We start from the raw sequence: 20,017 nt of genomic DNA, 5'->3' as shown, positions 1-20,017 counted from the left end.
ACGATAAACCATAAAAATATTTACAAATGCAAATGCAGGGTATTCTCAATAATTCAGTGTTAATCTATGTTATATATATTTTTTTTCTTGTGCATATGTTTGTTTCTGAGGATGACTTGAATTTAAACAACACCGACACCCCATTATTTTACACAACGCACTCGTTCATTCGTCTTTGTACAAAGCAAACTTTTTAAATAATAAATTTTCTGTTGTGATAACGTGAGTTGTAATAAACATTTTTTTTTTTATGAGCGTTAATATTACGCGAGCAGGTTTAGCCAGACTAGAAAGCATTGCTGGCCACCAGAGTCGGACGTGACGTCAATTTTGCAAAACTTGCTTCCGTCCTTTTCCTGTGAAAGCCGAGAGGCTTTGGTTTGGTTGTTCTGTAATCGCGGCTCATCTGAGGTAAATATGGATTAAATTTAACTTTTTTATACTACAGCGACATATTTAATCGCTTGTATTTCGACTATTATATGTATTTATTCACTGCAATGCGTCAACGCCGCATGTTTCGCATATGATCTTACGGTTACGGTACGACGGGCATGTTTGGTGCTTTCGGTGACTGAGCTGTGTATTCGCCCGGCAGTCAAGAATTGCGTAGTAACAAATGACTCAAACTTGCCTTTCTTCGCTTCCGTGTGCAGGTCGTGATGGGGAGGTACTCGGTTGACCCGGATAATGCAACCAAGTGTATGTGTCAAAAGCCAGCGAATGGCTGTCGTCCGATTTTTCTTCCTCTGCATATGCCGAATTAATTTTCAGCAGTAATAGTTGTGTTCTGCGTGGTGTGTAATTGTCATCGTGTATTTTCGTTGCAGCGTGCAAGGCACGGGGCTCCAACCTCCGCGTGCACTTCAAGGTTCGTTGTGCTGATCGCTCCTCGTTTCAGCTTCTCCGCGTGTTGCGATAGTACGGTCGTGCAGCATTGGTAGTACGGGACAGTAATCATTTGCGTGTCTTGCTTGTCGTACATTGCGAAATGATGTCCCTGACGAATGGGCTTTGGATTGTGCGTCACGCAGAACACCCGTGAGACGGCACAAGCGATCAAGCACATGCCGCTGCGTAGGGCCCAGCGCTACCTGAAGAACGTCATCGCGAAGAAGGAGATCGTGCCTTTCCGGCGGTTCAACGGTGGTGTGGGCCGAAAAGCCCAGGTAAGTGGCGGCTCATTCGCCGGGTTGTGCACTTGGATGTTTAATCACGTTCCTGGGAATGCAGCCGCGAATACCGCAGAAGTGCGCGCAGCACTGTTTTCGTTTGTTTAACGTCATGGAATGTCGCGTGAAACGTGATCTGGTTTGATTGCCTTGGTACTTTGCTTGATAGCTTAATATACTTAGAAATTGCAGTGCACTTGTGCAGATGAACTTCTGCGCATCCTACTTTCAAGACGCATGCAGTTTCCTTGCTCAATTCGTCATTGTCCCGAGAGTGGCTATACTTCACCACTTTCTTACACTGCAGTAGCATAATTTGGCTGTTGCTTCTTCTTTGTAGTGTCTCGGACTTGATGCATAAAATAGCATTAGTTGTATATCGCCAGCCAACCATCTGGCCTTGCGCAACTAGTTCGTGATGTTGACAGCCTGGTTGTGTAGTGGAAAACATTTATCACTCGTGGACAACGGTTGCAAACTATGAGGAATTAGTGAAGCAGTGTGCTAAATCTCCTCCTGGCTTTGGAAGGTGGACAGGCGCTATCTTTCACAGTGCATTTTTATAATGAAGATGGAGATACTCTTCTTGTGTGTTGCAGGAGCACACTGTTAAGACTCATTCACATCGGCGACTTGAGGTCGTGCGACCATTTGCGACTCGCGACCGATGTTCACACCGGCAAGCCCGCGCGACCCGCAAGTCGCAATCCCGAAGATGATCGTTCTCAGCGAGAACTCTAGGAATCTATGCAGTTCACGTGCACTTCGATGGCACTGTGTAAATTGGGTTTGTGTTCCGGCAAACGCCATGCATTTTGATTCGAGCGAACAAGCAGACGTCGTCCTTGTGCTGATGTGCGCTGCTGTGGTGTCAGCTGTGGCAACACGGAAGCCTCCGAAAAAACGCAACGCTGGTGGGTGCGCCCGTGCCTCCGCTCGCTTGAAGTGGCCGGCCACGCAAGCCGCCTCCTGCCCGAACTTTGTGCGCATGACGAGTATTATCAAGAGCAAGTTGTTATTTCTAGTTCGCATAGCGTGGGATTCGGTGCATAATATTAAAGTGAAGCTGTTCACCTTTGGGTGGCGTGCTCATCCAACGAACGGCAGCTGGAAAAAGGGTTTGTGTTGGGCTTTAAGTTTAGCTTCCAGTGAATGCGACCGCATACATTCGACACGTTGCTGCAACTGCTGCGTCCCAGCATCACAAGACAAGACACTAATTACCGTCCTGTAGTCTGCATATGGTGGCTTGGACATTACATTTGGAGTGGACGTCGTCGTCATAAAACACCTTCGGCGCGGCGCTGATTGGTTGAGCAGCCTGGCGACTACAGTCGCGCGACTGCAAGATCGAGCAGCGAGCAACTGGCCCAAAATGGTCGCTTTTCGAGAAAAGCGACCAATTGCGACTGGTCGCTTTTCGACCACTGTCAGTCGCCGGTATGAATGAGCCTTTAGAAGGTGTTTAGGGTGCGTCCACATTGGAGCTGTTGCGTGCAGTGTTTTACAACCACTGTTTACATGCAACTATGCTGCACTATCATTTAAGTTATACCATGTCACAATTTACAAGATAGATGCAGTAGGAGCCTGGCTGACACGGCTACCAGTACAGTGCCGTCCACTGCTGTGTAAAACGCGCGAGCGGGCGGCGTTACTCTGCAGGATGACACCTGGTGGCGATTGCTGGGTACGAGATGGTGTGCCCAGGAGCATGTGCAGCCTAATAGACCTGTATAACTGCTTTTGAGGAGTGGCGACGTTGAAAAGCGCTGTTGTTTACCCAAATCTGCAATCGACCCGAGGGCACTTGCGGCACCGCAACTGCCATGGAATGAAACGTGTGGGTTGATAGCACGCGCCGGCCTTTCGCAACAAATGAAGTGCGCTCACGAACGTCATCTCTGATTAAATGCAACACACGCCAGTTTGCATGTTTATTAGGGCACGTTATTTCAGACCCAGCAATCATCGCCAGGTGTCCACTCGCAGAGCAAAGATGGCCGTTCGCGCACTCTACACAGCAGTGGACGGCACTGTACATGTAGAGGGACTGTCAAAGGTTAGGAGCTACAACAGAACTAGAACCATGACAAAAATGAAACCGCCTGTATAATAGTGCAACAGATTACAGAAGAATATGAGCAACCAAGCTGTCGGGCATTATAGAAGGGAAGTATGGATTATTTATAGTTATTCTGTTATAAAAGGGTTATATATGTGTGTGTGTTTGTGTATGATGAAAACCAGTTTCAGACTGATCAGCACAAGGAAAGCTGTTTCTTCAAAACATTGTCACTGATGTCTGATGTAGATTTTCCAGTTGACAATTGGAAGCCCTTGATATGAACGGTATAACTCATGCGTTACCTGCAGGTTTTTTGGTTTTTTTTTTTTTTTTTTTTTACCACTGTGCACATCATAGGCCACACTAAGATGTTTCCTTTGGCAGTGTGCACTTGAATATATTTCAGATGTCAATATAGCAGACAAATTTTTGTTTGCTTGCTTTCAAATAGCTGTTCACAGTATTATGGGGCAGCTGTAGTGATAGTAAGATAACCGTTGGGACTTAACTGGATACACGGCGTGCACATATTTTTCCCGGTAGGTATGGCCACTGAGACGTGCAACAGATGCGCCATTTTGATACAATTTTTGTATTTTTGCGCTAAGCTGTGCCAAAACCGTGATGTAGGTTGAAATTGCACCATGCTGCGCCAAAACGCCCGACCAGCCGCGAAATTTCTCGGTTACGCTAGTTTTAGCTGGAAACAAAGGCCGCGTTGGCAACCTGCAGCGTGGACATCGCCATCCAATTCAGTCCGATCCAGTAGCGCAGACAAGATCCAAACATACCCAGACAAGACGTGTTTGGTGGTAGGTGCTGAATAATATTTTCGCTGCTGGGGGTGGCAGTGTGACGTGTCGTTTATGCGGCAAAATCTCGCGAAGGCAAGGAGTGTGCATTGCTTGCAGTAACGAAAGCAGTTCGCCATTGCCGCGTTGACTCGACAAGATCCTCGCCATATCCGTGCACGCGGTCACGAGCGGAGCGGTTATGAATGCTCCACGGGAAACTCGTACAGTACAGCAAGCGACCTGGCACTGACAGCGTGAGCTTTGTAGGCGGCGCAATGCACAAAACTAGCAAGGGTTTGGTTCCATGCGGCAACAGGCACCGCGTTAATGAAACTGCCGATTTTCGCTGTACACCATCGAAACGCCAAAAGATTGTCAAACGGTCGCTGCATGTTTCGACTAGCGCCGAAACATCGCCACACATAGTCAGGAAAAAACAAAAGGTAACCACTCGCGAAGAAATGAAAAAGTTGTGTGCAGTGCACCGCTGGGGCGCGATCGAGGTCGTTGTTCGGAGCGCGCGTTCAATTTCGTCGGGCACAGCGAAAGTGAATGCGCGCTCCGAACAACGATCTCTGATTGTGCCCCTGCCATCACCTACGCTGCTAATATGAATTTCCGCATATACTCGCGTAATGAACGCTTTTTTTTTTTTTTTTCCATAAATCCAATGCAAAGTTGACGGGTGCGTTTATTATGCAGGGCAAATTTTATGCCGTTTTATGAGTAAGCATTCTTTGTGAAACTGCTCCAATAGCAAGATTTTTCTGCTCCAAAAGTTGTTCCAAATCCTATTTTGGATGTTGCACCACTGCGGAGATAATTTTCACTGAAACTAACACGCTCGACTTCCATGTTGAAAATTTGGTTTAAAAAGTCATGTTGATGTTGAGAATAAATGCTATGCCAACTGCTCTTTTATTCTATTGTGTATTGTATAAGGGAGACCAGGTGAGTTATCATGGGTCATTTTATCATGCAAGTTACGCTATAGATTGCTTCCTTGGTTTGGTATGTGTTTAGCAACATGATGTTGTTGTAGCATGGTGAATTGAGGGGTAAGTGTTTGCATGTTGTGCATCTCTAAGGTAACTTTTGTTGGGGTATCTTGCAGGCTAAGGCTTTTGGCTGCACTCAGGGCCGCTGGCCCAAGAAGAGCGCCGAGTTCCTGTGGCAGCTGCTTCGTAACGCTGAGAGCAATGCTGACTACAAGGGTCTGGATGTCGACCGCCTCGTGATCGACCACATCCAGGTTAACAGGGCTCCCAAGATGCGCAGGCGCACCTACCGTGCCCATGGACGTATCAACCGTAAGTACAATCATCTTTGCACAAATTAAGGTTGAAGCGATTGAAAGCATACTGGGTACTTTTCGTGCAGGCAGATGATAAAGTGTTGCCATATACAGTAGAACCATATAATCCAGGAAAACGCAACCTCCAATTACACTTCTGGCAGCACTAGTGATAAAGCAGAACGCTACTGTCACTCGAAACTTAATTTGAACATGAGTAGACAGCCAGAAAAAGAACTATCGAAAAGCTGCTAAATAGAGCCCACTATAGCTGCTTGGTTGTTAGATGGAAATTACTTTTTGGGCGCGATTGTAGCCATGAATCACTAAATGAAGTTGGTCATTTCCATTGGCAGTTAGAGTGAAATCTTCGATTACAGCCTCTTTAAACCAGCCTTTTTTAGTTTTTGTGCGTTCATATATTATCGAAGTAATCATACTACGACCAAAATAGTTTACGGACCACGGGAACTCCGAAAACACTAAATATCCGAGCAGCCTTTGAAAGTAGCCAGTAAAACTGTACATCACAATCTTGTTCGCATACACCAGTAGAGGCTGTAAATGGGAATGCCAGGCTGCGGAAATATTCAGCTTTTTGTCAGATCCCTTGGTCCGTAAACTTTTTGGGTCGATAGTACATCAAAGGCCACGACAGCTTTGGTCTTTGTCCTCTTCACTTTTGAGGTGAGCTTTGTGTGGATTGGCGACGATCTTCACATTGTGTGCCTTATAGGCAGCTGCTGTGACTTCACTGGTTTCATGGTTTCAGTGGCACCATGCAGCAGTCACTGTACAGTAATACTTGCACAGGGAAACGCTCGACGTGGGGTGGAGCCTGTCATGAGCCTTCTCGCTACTACTGCGCTCATATGAACTGTGCAGGGATTGAGGGTTATTGTTAGCAGGCGGTTTTAATGGTATATGCTCTTGACACTGAGCATATGCACAGGCATGCTTTCCCACTGGCATGGGAATTCCTCCACAAATGATGAAAACAGTCACTGTTTGTGCCACTGAAAAACAATGAAGCAAGCAAGAGTGCGAAGCTAACAGTGATTTCGATGCTGCCTTTATAGACCTCCATGGCAAGGAGGAATGTAGCCGTGAAATCGATGCAATTTCGCTGCTGCACCCCTTCCTCGCACAGTGGTATGTGCGGATCGACGTGCTCTCAAATGGCTGATTGCAGCAGTAGTACCATTGCAAATTACTGTGGTTCTGACAAGTTTCGTTTATGTCAGGTGACTCAAGGCTAAAAGCTTCCACTGTGCTGTTTTCGGCTGCAAAAATTACTTTTGGAAGCTGAAGATACTAGCAGCCTATGTGAAGTGCATGTTCAGCAGTAGCATCCGTTTCAAATGGCAGTGAGCTCATTGATTTGATGATGTGTAGGATCCAGTTCAGCATGAGTTCACAGTTCTGCTGCACTTCGTACTTTGAAGTGCAGGCGTCGTCTAGGCCAGTTGGTGATAACTCGCTAACACATTGCTCGAGAACATAGACTTGCACAGAAGGAAACATGACCCAGTGCTCTGTTATGTCCTTGTTCATGCACACTGCAAAAGAAATAATTAGCAAGTTAACACTTCCATTGTAACATTATGCTGCTATGCAACATTTCTTTCTACAATGCATGGTAGTGTGCTCATAAAATGTCACTCTAAATATAAGCCTATATACATTTTTCTTTTTCCGCGACACACATTATATCTTTCCAACAATATGAGTTTTGTATAATGCATACTAAGCAACTGCACAACAGTTCTTTGTGGCAATTTGTATGGCAGAGCGGATGCCCCACTAAATGAAAGTGTTTGCGAAATAGATCTTGCCAGATGGGGCAAAGTGGCAGAGTCCCATAGTCATCAGCGTGAACCATTTGGGAACGCTGAAACACTTTGTGCCTTTTATTCTTGCGTTTACCACTGCGTGGACTGCAAGTTCTCAATCCATAATCACGTTGATAGCAACCACTGTTTCATCCACAGTGGTTGTGGCATATAGTAGTACAGTAAAAGCTTGTTAATTGAAACTGACTGTCACGGTCCATGACAGGCAATGCTGCGGTCCGGCCACGCAGCATTAGGCGTCTGTGGGTGAACAAACTCGTGCGAACTTCGCACGGGCATCGGCTCTTCCATCATTAATTCAAACTGAGCACCCCGCAATAAGTGGTTATGACGATAGTGCTAACCAAAAACAGAAAGAAAACAAAAAATTGCGAGCATGGCCTTCGAGACGAGAGTATAGCGCGCTCGCTTCTGATCTTGGAGACCATAGAGCAGACCACTGGAAGCCAAGTCAGTGGAAAATCCAGATGGCGGCCTTCACGATTAGGTATCGTGGCTTGGAACGAGCGATTTAGTACGAAAAATTGAACTTTAAGGCCTAAATTTGTCCGAAAAATCGGTCGCCAAATTGCATTAGCTCTATGGTTCCGGAACCCTGATGGTGCATTCATATATTAGCATATCCATCAAGTCCGAAAAATTGGTCTGCAACTGTAATGGAGGCGCTCAGTGTCGGGCGCCTGTTTTTTAACTTCAAGGAGGGTGAAGATGAAGCTATGCGTCACGTTTGCACTTTGGCAGACATAGTCCAGTTTGTCTGGCCATCACTCCAGTTTACCCTCTCCTAGTACTCAATGTATACGCATACCATTTAGAGTGAAGCCACGCGAGACAAATAAGTTACAGTGCAGTTCACATATAACGATATATCGGTTATAACGATGAGACGACATAAGAGTGTCAACTTATGCATTAGGGCTGTGAGAAAAAAAGCATATAACAATATATTATTCACCCCATATCAGATATATCAATCGAAATCTTGCTTCTGGGCAGCGTTTTTCATGCAGAATAATCGTAAAATATACCTTCCTAAGAAGGGGCAAAATTTTGCCTACGCAAGTTCGTATTTGCCGCCATTACCGCGCAGCGCATCCCGCCTGCGCACTGATTGCAAACGAAAGCCAATGAGAGCATCCCAAGTTGGCACCAGCTGCTTTGTGCAAGGTTTCAGAGGAGAGGGGGGATATAAGTGATAAGCGAGCGGCGCCTGCGAGGCCTATGCTGCCTTTACAATCTCCCGCTCTTAGCAAGCGTGGAAATTCACTGCGGGAGGTGCGCCGACAAAGCGCCAAGCCGTGCCTCTCGAGACGAAGCTGCAAATTTAGCAAGACTCAAAAGAAGTTCGAGCTCGCGCAGTCGATATCGACGATTATGAAAACCGGGAACACTATGATCATAAAGGCTAGAAGCAGTGGCCATGCCGATCAACGAAAAAAGCGGGCTTTGTGCACCAGGACAGAACCCTCATGGTTGAAACTCACACGGTGGAAGTCGCTGACATTACCGAACTCTGGGAGCACGTCGCTATGAAATAGGAGTTGCTTCGATGGAGTAGTTTTCAAGTGCAGATAGTGCTGCCTCTTTCTGCGAAGTGATCTCCGAAGGAGCGATTGTTGTCGTGACAGACGGAGGTGACGACAGCAGCGGCAGTGATGACAGAATTGGCAATGGCCCGTCTTTGACACCGACCCCGATGTTCACCCAAAGTGCACTGTCATCGATCGAGTTGCTCATTGATTTCATGCACGGCTAAATTATAGCCGTCGGTGTTCGCACAGCAGTTGGACATGATGCACAGGGCGGTTGTGAATTCGAAACTTCTGCGAAAGCGCAGATTTATATTTCAGCGCGCCTAACTATTGAGACGCTATTCAAAGGTACAGTGTAGACCACTATAACGTAAGTCGCCGGAGTCGTGCATATCTGCACTATAAGTGGAACCGCACTATAACCAAAACGATTTTCAAGCCCTGCACGTACCGTATTTACACGATTGTAGGTCGACCCATTTTTTCAAATTTGACAATCCAATGTTGGGGGGTCGACTTAGAATCGAAACCGAACCGTGTACCGCTAGTAGTGGCAAGAGAAACGAGAAATCGGGGGCGCTACAGCGTGGTTAAAACTTTGCACCTACATTTCCATGGTTACGGTAGAAACGTAGCGTATTAATTTACCGTATTGCATACATTTCGATTGCACGCACCACGAGCGCACGGCTCTTGTGGGAGCATCGATCATGGAAGAGCCGCCGTTTGGGGGGTATTGGTAGTTGGTGGAAGAGCCTAGTAGTTGGCGGAAGAGCTTTTCTTTGAGATACGATTGTTTTTGACGGCCGCGCGCATCTGTCATTTCTGCTGTTTTGCTGAATCGTTGCACCTGTCATGAGTTCACAGCAGCGTTCAAATGTGCTGCTATCCTCCATGCCGAGGAAACTAACAACTGCGCAGCGGGACGCAAGTTTGGAGTAAGTGAACATGTGGTGCGGCAGTGGCGGCTTCAGCGCGAGGAAATTTGGCCTCCCTAGTTACTGTGTGCGGGTGGGTCCTCTCTGCGTGGGCGCGATGTCGTGCGGTCGTTCGCGAAGTGTGGACTGGCACTTGATGACGACGTGCTGTGGGACCGCAGCAGTGCCAGTGAGGTCGACTCTAGTGGCGATGAGTAGTCTTAGCAACCCCATCAATAAATTTCCCTTGTGTGAATGCACTCGCGTGGTTTTTTTTTCTCTCTCTCTCTCTCTCCCCCCCCCCCCTTTTTGTTTTTTGACATGCAATTTGGGGGGGGGGGGGGGGGTCGACCTACATTCGAGTCTACGTACAATCGTGTAAATGCGGTATGCAGAATTTGTAGACCAAGCAGCCCGCGCGTACCGAGAATCGAAACGTGCAACTGGGAGTTTTGCATCCATTTAAATTTACGAACGTTGAAATGTTAATGTCCAAGTACCCACGATCTTCGCATGAAGACAAAGTAATAATGTCTGTTTCGCCCGGAAGGCGAAGCATCAATTGCGACAGCAAATTCGTAGAGAGCTATAAGGAGTAGGGTTAGAAGTTTTATCGGCTCCATAAACTTGACACATTCGCTTACTAACTGAATTAACAAGCGTGGTGTCAACGCGCACAAGCAAGCATGAATAGACTCTATGACCGCAGACAACCACTGTCAAAACGCGGGCATGGGGAAACGTGGCCGCCGCAGCTAGCGAAGGTTCGTGCGGTCTATCGCTTCAGCGAAAACTGGGTGGCGTAAGCACAGCGCATACAAAGGTCAGAGCCGTGTGGAGATCGCTTTCGAGATACGGTGTGCGCAACAACACTGACAGCCGCCGCAGGCGCGAACGCATTTGTTGGCTGAGTAGAAGCCGCCTCACCCCTCCCTCCCGTGCTGCCTTCCCGCTTTGCTCCTTTCATTGCATCGCCAATTCCCCTTGTGCCCGGTTGCAAGTTACGCATTTGATGCCACAGCACAGCTTCGCACTATAAGCGGTTACGTTATAAGTGGTCTATACTGTATAAATAAACGTTTTATTTTTCCCAGCCTACTTTCTACAACGTCGATTTTTTTACCGCAAGTGGCAAATTTGGTTCTTTCTATATTCTTTCTTTAACGGCAGTCCAGTTATAGCGATAATCGGTTATAACGATTGGATTTTTCGTTCTTATTGATATCGTTATATGTTGACTGCGGTGTGTAATGCAGTCACTGGAATATCCCTTAGACAAGCGAGGCAGTGAGCGCGATTCAAGAAAAGTGCCCCGGCAGCTTGCTGGCTCTGTGGGCACACAGAAAGAAGCCTTTTGCTCCGGGCACATGTCGGTGTGGTTAGCACTGAATGCATGCGCATTGGCGCTCTTTGGCTCTTCAATTAGCACACTGAAAGTAAGTACGGTCGACAACTGATATTTTCAGACACTGGCGGGGTCTCAAAAATGTTGCAGTTGTCGGGCAGGTCGAATTGCTTTTTTACAACTCCAGCACCGCTGAAAAATTGCTCGAGACCACATGAGTGTGTTTCGTGTTCGCCAGTCTTGAACTTCAGGTATCGCGCATGCGACCTTGACTCCTCGGCGCTGTTAGCTTAAACTGTGTTCTGCAAATTCCTCCGTTCAGACATACGAGTTTTCGCCGTTCCTACTAGTACGCACACATAAGAACTTATTGCTCTACAAGTTCGCGGTAGCTGCCGGCTAATCGCCCGCAAACCCTGCTTCAAGCACTGCCGTCACTTAAGCCCCTGTACGCGTGATCTCACACCAGATCTCCGTGTATTTGTCTATGGATACGAACATAGTGAAATTTCGTTTAGACCAACTCGGTTAAGCTGAATTCTTGCATATAACGAAGATGGGAACGTTTGTTTACTTTTTCATAGACTCATTGTAAAAAAAAATGCGCTTAGATGCAAGGCCAGAGGAAAGGCTCTGTGAAACTTGAAGTAGCCTGGTTGTGACCCCGAATCAAATGTTTGTGCGGTCTTTTAAAAAGTACTTAAATCTCAAGCTCGATGGTATGGAAGATGACTTGATTCTCGGGTGATCACTTAGATATTTTCGCTTCCGTGAGAGACTGCTCGTCCCGGCATCGAACCCATCGAACAGCCGACAGCGATCTTGGTGCAGATAGCGTGATTAGGACAGCGCCAGAAACACTTGGTGGGGATGCTTTCAGTGCGTAGTCACGCGAAATTTTGTGAAAGTGGAACTATCTACGAAAGTGTTTGCCCATTGAAAGCTCCGTCTCCTCTTCAGATGACTATGATGAGTGAAGATAACTAGTTTCTGAATTGCGATTCCTTGAGTAAAAGTAAAATTTATTTTTCCGTCCATCTCGCATTACATTCTCCGTTTTATTTTTATTTCGCTTGACTGGAAAGGCGCCCCTCTTGCTACAATCACGATCACATTACATTCGGGTAAATACGGTATTGCACTCCCGTTATCAGCTGGCTGCAGTGTGCTCATGCACCAGCCTGCATCTGCTTGGGGCTTCTTTTTCTTGTTTTGTTCCTTGGACAGTACCAAAAGAGGCGTCGTATGAGGTGGGTTCGGCGTAAAATTTCGTCGTTTAATCAAGGTTTTTAATACATCATTTCTATGGCCGTTTTGCCGGGACCAAACCAATGTGTCGTAATATGCGGGTCGTCGCATGATCGGGGGACGTATAATCGAGGTTCCACTGTACGAAGCTTTTTGCTTCCGATGGGTTTTGATGCTGCGTTGATCGGACCATGTTGAAAGTGGTTGAAGAGCAGAGGTGGACATGGCATGCAATATCATACCACTCTGGTACGAGTTGGGGGGCGGAATGGATGCGCACTTACACCAATCGCTACAGTGTGTTGGACGCCGCTTTTTTCTTCCGGCCATTTGTGTGATGTACAGCTGCTGTGAATAGATTACTGTGAATAGGTTGCTGACTCACAAATTCAACGAAGTGTACTCTGTTGCTCGTTATTTAAATTTCGTTTTTTCGGACTGCCCAGTTATTCGGACATTTCTTATGGTCCCTTTTGTAGTTTTGTTAGATGCGAAGCATCTTATGGTCGGGACTATGTCCCTCCATCCATCCATCCGGCGTGCGGCGTCCACACCCCTACTGCGCATGCGCATCCTCCTCCCTCTCCTCTCCGGATTGCGCAACGTTGCGAATGGCAACCTGCGGCTCCGCGCGTGATAATTAGAAGCAGCTTAGGTTAGAGGCGCGACGGTAGGCGCTGCATACTCCGCTGGGGGGCACCAGTGTCAGCGCCGCGGAGAAGAGGGCTCGAGCCGCTGCCACGAAACGGCAGCGGTGACAGGTCGATCCCGAACTTCGAGTCGACCCCATAGCTGCTTCGCATACTACTCAGGGTTCCGCTACGGGAAGATGGTTTTTTTTTTCGAATTTTAACACATCAAAATTTGGATATAACGAAGTGCTGTTTATACCATGTTCATTATATCGAGGCATAACTTTCCGCTACACCCGCCTCGGTAGCTTTGTGGCTATGGTGCACTGCTAAGGCTGACGTTGGGGGTTGAATCCCGGCCGCATTTCAGTGGGGGTGAAATGCTTATGTACTCAGCTTTATGTGCACATTACAGAACTCCAGGTGGTTAACATTAATCTGAAATCCCCACACTATGCTTTGCCTAATAATCGTACTGTGGTGTTGGCATCTGAAAGTATATATATCTTTTTCTTTTTTTTTTTTTTTTTTTTTTTTTTTTTTCTGCCTGCAGCCTACATGAGCAGCCCCTGTCACATAGAGGTCATCCTGAGCGAGAAGGAGCAGGTTGTTTCTGCACCATCAGCTGAAGAAGATGCACCCAAGAAGAAGCAGTCTAAGAAGAAGATGGCACGCCAGAAGCTGATGCAGAGGGACTGAGCCCCTTTCACATCTGTACCATAAAGTGATTAAAAGAAAATGCGGCCAGAAAGGGCGTTTTTTTTTTTTTTCCTTGTGGTCTATTTTAGAAGTATCTTATGCCTTCTAGAATTATTTTCAGAGTTCATTAGCCAAACTGTGAAAGCAGATGTGAAGAAAGGAATCAAAATGTTTATACGAAAGAACATACAAGTGCAATTTACTTACTCTCCAAAGCCAAAAGCCAGATATTGGCTTGTAGAGCGATAGCGCCAGCTCTTTTTGGGATACATACAGGAGATAAATTAACACAGATGTGCCAATACACCTCGGCACTTATCTAAAGCATGCAAAGCCTTGCGTAACTTTCTATGCATCTTGAATGAAAACAGGTTCTGCCAACTCGTTTAATAAGGGTGGGATGCAATACTGCCTTTCAACCTTGCCATGTGTGTGCGAATTCTAGTAATGACATAAAGTGGGGTATATCAATACAGATTTGTTGTGCATTCTGTAATGGTGTGCTTGCCTCTGAGCCTCATTTTCCTGTGTAGTTCTAGAGTGTTACAGGATGCCCATTGTTAGTAATTTGTAGCTTTGAAAGTTACATCACAGGAATGGGAGAGTACCAAAGTGGGCAATGTGGCTTATGGCATCTAAAAATGTAGGCAGTCGTAAGATATTTGCTGGACAATGCAAATTGAGTATATTGTGGCAGAAATTTCATACTTGATTAAGCAGTGTGTGGCTGTAATGCCACAAGTCCAGTTTTGGATTTTGGTGCTACAAAGTTGTATAAGCAGTGATTTTGTATTATGGGCAGTCTTGTGTTGCGCATTCATCTAAAGTATGTCGTTTTGCTTGTGCTCATGTGTCTGCATTTGGCAGTGCTTTATTAACCCATTACATTTTTAATGTGTTTCCCTGTGGCAAGGCAACATTATTTATGTACTTACATATTGCCCAGTGGGTATTACAGTAGCGGGGTTCAAAACATTACAGAGTACAGTGGTTCTGCTCACACACAAAGTACAAAAATGTATGACAGCCAGGGTGATATTTGGCGGCAGGTCTTCCATATGTACATGTACATAATAGCACACAAATACAGGTCTCTGCCATAAAACTAGAATACACGAACAGGATTCTTGGAAGTAACATGTTAAAGGCTGCTGTGGGTATGTAATTTCGAGTGCCATGTGTGAAAGGTGCTGCCAAAATTTAGAGTACAGAGACAAAACCAGTCCCTTTATCGATGGGGGTGCAGGATGATAGTGTATCACAAGCTCTGCAATCCGTGGCACTAGGGAGCAAGAGGAAATTTTGGGGTTGGCCGCCCCTGCTTTCGGGGCAAGTCGATGGCATTTCCACAGCCACCTCGATCTAGTTTTCCATTGCACCATGAACCTCTAATGCCAGTTGAACATAGTGTGATTGCAAGTGTGAGCTCATCCCATATACACGGAAAAGAATTTTGCAGATATGTTTGTAAAAAAATTCAGTGCCTTTACACTTTGTGAAGTTGGATGACCAGTTAAGCTGTGTATGTGGTGATTGACCGTTGCTCCGGTGAAACGTTCCAAGTTTACGGGATCGGGGCCACATGGACGGTTCGCATTTCTTACCGCCTCGCGGTCCTGGCACGCAACACGCTGCGTCCGCAGCCCGCTCATCGTCGGTGGTCTTCCGCCGCCGCCTCTATTCCCTTTTCTATACACGCCGTCGTTCTTGGTAGGCACGCTGTTCTTCAGACCGTTAAACACGCGGCCTACCCATTTTATAGTCGGGGCAGAACTGAGGGAAGAAGCCTACGTAGAGCATGACGTCACGAGACAAGACACTCAGATTAGTAGGCACTAGTTTGAATACGCGGGATGGCGTAACGTGCATGGTGCCAACGTAGATATGGCCGACATGGTTCAAAGTGTATCTGTTCTTAGCTTAATATCTGATACGGGTTGCATTTGGACCCAAGATATTAAACTTATTTTTGCAAGTTGGCGGAGTGCTTGAAGCCTGCTTCACCTCCGCCGCGGGTCGACCTGGTATTGCATTATCTTCGGGATTGGTCGAAGTTTTTGGTCTACGAACAGATACACTTTGAACCATGTCAGCCATATCTACGTTGGCACCATGCACTTTACGCCATCCCGCGTATACATGGCTTGCACGTGACGTCACGTCCGCCCGCGCCGCTGCGTCCGCGCCATGCCGGAGCACCGCGCGCGCCGCCTTCGCATCTGATCGCGTGCGCTTATGCGGTCTCACTGTGTTTTCTAAGCGGATTTCACCGCTCCTCGTGAGAAATGCCACCCGTTTACAGTAGGCCTGCGTTTAACGAGGCATTTTACGCAGGAATGATCGGTTCGGCGCGTGCACCATATCAAGAAAAAGTGAAACTGTGCGACGATGTGGACCCGTACACGTTGCGACTGAGTGCGGATACGACGATGGACGTTAGCGCTTTCCCCGAGGTCTCGCACGGATGCATTGTAAACTGCCTAGTTTACAATGCATCCGTGCTTCGCGACACTGGAGGAAATGAAGGCTTATAAATCGCTTGAATCCCACAACTACTTCACAAGCGGTTGGGTGAAAACACTGTCGGCGAAGCGGCTGCAAGGAGAAAAGGTGCTCCTACTAGGAGATGCAGGCTGCAGCCCCCGTTTTCCATGCCGCATTTTGTTTATAACATTCAGAGGCATTCTCTGGTTAGTCAGTGGTGCGTGCAGGAGACATGCAAGATTGGAGCTTGGTGCAGAGAAGAAACGAACTGATACTGTCCATTTAACAATCACGCAAAAGCGGAGTTTATGTGCTAGGGTCTGAAAATTTTCAAACAGGATATGCAGCTTGCGCGAGTGTTTTGTGGCTGGGAGAATGATGTGCGTACTTTCCATGCTTTATTTGGATCGATATTTCTGCATTGTTTACATGTATGTTTTGATTTCAACAGTTTTCAACGGGCTGTCTGTGTATGTGCGGTAGTCGTCACCGTCGTCGTAGCGGTTTTCGGGTGGCGTTGCGCCGACTCCAAAAGCTCTTGCCGGTGCAGCGGTCACCGCGTCGACCTCGGGAGTCGTTCGTTTAAACCATCGCCTTGCAGCACGCTCGTAGCGCGCAGTGCCTTCATTATTTGCTTTGTAGCCTAGCAAAAGCGTTGGCGCCCAGTCCGAGTTCGTTTCTTCACAGAGCTTGGACGGTCTTCCTACAAATGCAAACAAATGTGATTCTAGTGCAGCGTTAAGTGCGCATTATGTAATATTGCGCAGGCTTAGCTGTTACGAAGTGGGCGCCGCACACTCGAATGTTTGGGAGATCGTCCTTGAGATCAGCACGCTTGATACGCGCAAGCCACAGGCTGCGCAGCTTCGAGCTAAGTGCTTTCGTTCGTTCGTCTTGCCATTCCACAACCTTCGGAAGCCGAAAAAGGTTCGTGTTTGCCGACTCCTTCCTCGAGCTGCTTTTACTGCGGTTGCAACACCCAACAACTGCGCAAATAGCCATTGCAAAACAGTCATTCGCATACGACTAACAGCGTGGTGCCATATGGTGGTGCTCCGGGTGCTCCGGTATGGCGGAAACCTAACCCAGCATTGGCGGAAGTGACGTCAGTGCAAGCCATGTATTCAAACTAGTGCCTACTAATCTGAGTGTCTTCTGTCTCGTGACGTCATGCTCTACGTAGGCTTCATCCCTCAGTTCTGCTCTGACTATGAAATGGGTAGGCCGCGTGTTTAACGGTCTGAAGAACAACGTGCTGGAAACTAGCCATATACAGCTTCGCTGTAAAAATTCGGCGGATACACTTAAGACGTGTGGGAATGCGGAAGCATTGCAGTCCCTTTTGATATTCAGCTCTCTTCTGCGATCTAACTGCGCTTCGGCAAGGCCAAATGAAAACGCGCTCGCTTGCCCGCGAGGAGTTCATAACACGAAGGACCGCTCAGCGCGTTCAATTGGACATTAATGTTTTCTGTTTTATGCACTCATGACGTGGCGCCACCTCCTCGCTCCATTGGCTGTGCCGTCACGTGGCCAACGACGCACGCACTGGGCCACACGTGTATGGCTGCGATGCGGCATGCAACGACGCACACACTAGGCATAGTAGGCACACCTTTAGTCAACTATAGAACCGTGATGGGGAAGCAGATAGACAGACATGCGGAGCCACCTCGTTCGACAAGGTCCGTCTTTCTAGAAGAGGCTGCTGAAGTGCGTATTATTGCAACCTTTGATCCTGTTCCCGAGTGGATTTCGCGTCTGGACGCTTAATTGTATTTGTTTGCCCGATTCTTGAACTTTCATTTGACTACGCTGCGTAGCATGGGTGCATTTGTTTTTTATGTGTGTCTAAACGTAATGTAACTAAGTTTCGCATGATACTGCTCATCATTCCATGCAATAAAGAAGAAAAAAGCTAATTTCTTCTCAAAGCCATTAATTTGCTTTGTTTAAAGGAACCTCCCTGAGAAATTTGACGTCAAACCGAGTATTTTTTTTTTACTTGTTTTTACTCTTGCGCTGTCAGCCATTTTTGGTATCTTTCGGTCACGCCGGCAGATTTTCGCGTAATATGGGCATATAATATAATGCTTTGCCATTAAAAGCAATTTCATGCTATATTACGCAACCCAATGCTGAAGTTGTTAGCAGACCATCTTATGGCATTGTTTTGGGTCCTTGGTCTAACGCAGCCCTCGTCTTTCTACGATCGTAATAGTAACAATTAAGAATAATAAAGCTATAAAATTTTGGAAGTGAAATAAGTAAAACTGAGGTTGCATGACAATTTCAAACAAATATAAGACAGGCTTATGTCGTATTGCAAAGGAAATCGCTCATAGCAATAAGGTATAAACATCCTTGTGCATGCCTGTGGCTAAAAGCCCAAAGCGCGCCGGACTCCGACAGAGGACAAGGCTGGTGAAACAGTGCTTCTATACCGACGACAGAATAAAAAGAAATGATCAATAGTTTCATATTCATTACAAAAATCGACCCCATGCAGCGCAGAGTAACAAGATGTAGCTCGAGCCTCTTCTGCCTCTTAACGAAATCTCGAATATTTTGTTGCATTTTCTGCAGGAACGGATAATGTTTTACCCCTCTGACAAGTTCTTTTATATATGTGTACTATAGCTAGATCGCAATCTCGTGCGCGCTCACCAGGGGAATATGAGCTGCAGTATAACAAAACATTTGGTTGATAATAGCGCAGTGTTTGCATGGAGAAGAAAGAGAAAGCATGCTAGCGAGTATACGTGTGAGGTAAGGCTGTGGTGCTTTTACGTGCATAAGACATTCTGTGGGAAAATGTTTGTCTTGTCTTACCCTATGTCCGTCCGGATACAATAGGGTTTTCACACCCCGGCCGCGTCCAGCTGACATGGACTACAGGCTTCGAAGCTCGGCATGTACGGCCGCGTGCTGTATAATTGCGGTTATTGTGTTCTTCACGGTTGTTGCTGGAGCTCTCAGCCTCAGTGCAGCAGGTAACTACAGCCATGTAATAACTGCTCTCAAATTAACGTCACTCACGCATATTACAGGAAATTTCAGCGTGGAAGCACATGGTGTCAGGTCCACAGTAATGAGCGTCTTCGAAGCAGACCGGATTTTAGGTCTCAACGATAGCGCACCTTTTCGAAAATAAAGTCACTAAAATGCACTGGACATCTCGTCGTCAATGATGGCTGTCGTTTCCACTTCTTGTGGCTCACTGCGTCCAAAGTTATTTCAGCTCCTTCAAAGGTGATCCTTCTGCAGTGTGACAACTGACCATGATGTTGCCACTGTAGAACCAGAACCAAAACTATGGGCTCCGAGACAAAGCAGCCAGGAAATATCGGTAGTAAAATGGTTCTCCAGAATCACGGAGGCCATTTGAAGTGTTTCGCTGCGGATGCACGAATATGACCAGCGCTTAGTCTTGATAAGGTTTTGCTATCACAAGCACACCACATTATGTAGCTGAGGGCTGTGCCTGGATTTATTTAAGTGTTTGGAATGATACGATCAGTATGGTTTCTGGGCTTCTTCTGGACTTTATGTAGACGGACAATAAACAGTGAAAACATCTCTGACGTCCATTTTGCGGAGAAACTGCTACGCTGCTACCATAGAATGCTGCTACTACCAGGGCGAGAGGTCCATGGCTGCTCTCATGCAATGTGTGTATGTGTGTAATCAGCGGTGTAATGTGCAGCTGCGTGACCTGTTGTTTTAAAAACGCACCATAATGTATCATTGGCTATTCGTCCTTTAAAAATATCTCATAGTTTTGTTACCCGCGTCTAGATCTGGGAGAAATAATCTCAAAAGGACCATATGAAAACTACGCTTCCATGTTACTGGTTCAAGGGTAAATTAACAGCTAATCCACCACCTTGGTTAAAATTTGCAACGCCTTACTTTTTTTTTCAATAAGGCAATGTCATTCTTTGATTTATTTCTGATCTTTGGTCCGCAGTACAGTGTT

General features: G+C 46.6%; 1 protein-coding gene and 1 pseudogene across 1 annotated transcript; both read left to right on the top strand.

The window, feature by feature from the left end:
- The first annotated feature begins 309 nt into the window (after positions 1 to 309).
- Positions 310 to 13,606, top strand: LOC119442682 (60S ribosomal protein L17). Its single transcript, XM_037707647.2, has 6 exons — positions 310 to 411; positions 657 to 702; positions 831 to 871; positions 1,035 to 1,169; positions 5,149 to 5,344; positions 13,409 to 13,606. The coding sequence occupies exons 2-6, from the start codon at positions 663 to 665 to the stop codon at positions 13,552 to 13,554; spliced, it is 558 nt and encodes a 185-aa protein (XP_037563575.1). The 5' UTR covers positions 310 to 411; positions 657 to 662; the 3' UTR covers positions 13,555 to 13,606.
- A 1,832-nt stretch (positions 13,607 to 15,438) lies between these two features.
- Positions 15,439 to 15,612, top strand: LOC119443290 (U2 spliceosomal RNA; annotated as a pseudogene).
- The last annotated feature ends 4,405 nt before the right edge of the window (positions 15,613 to 20,017 follow it).

This window comes from Dermacentor silvarum, chromosome 2, assembly GCF_013339745.2.
Source record: "Dermacentor silvarum isolate Dsil-2018 chromosome 2, BIME_Dsil_1.4, whole genome shotgun sequence".
NCBI lineage: Eukaryota > Metazoa > Arthropoda > Arachnida > Ixodida > Ixodidae > Dermacentor > Dermacentor silvarum.
This window is presented reverse-complemented; position numbering and strand designations above follow the sequence as displayed.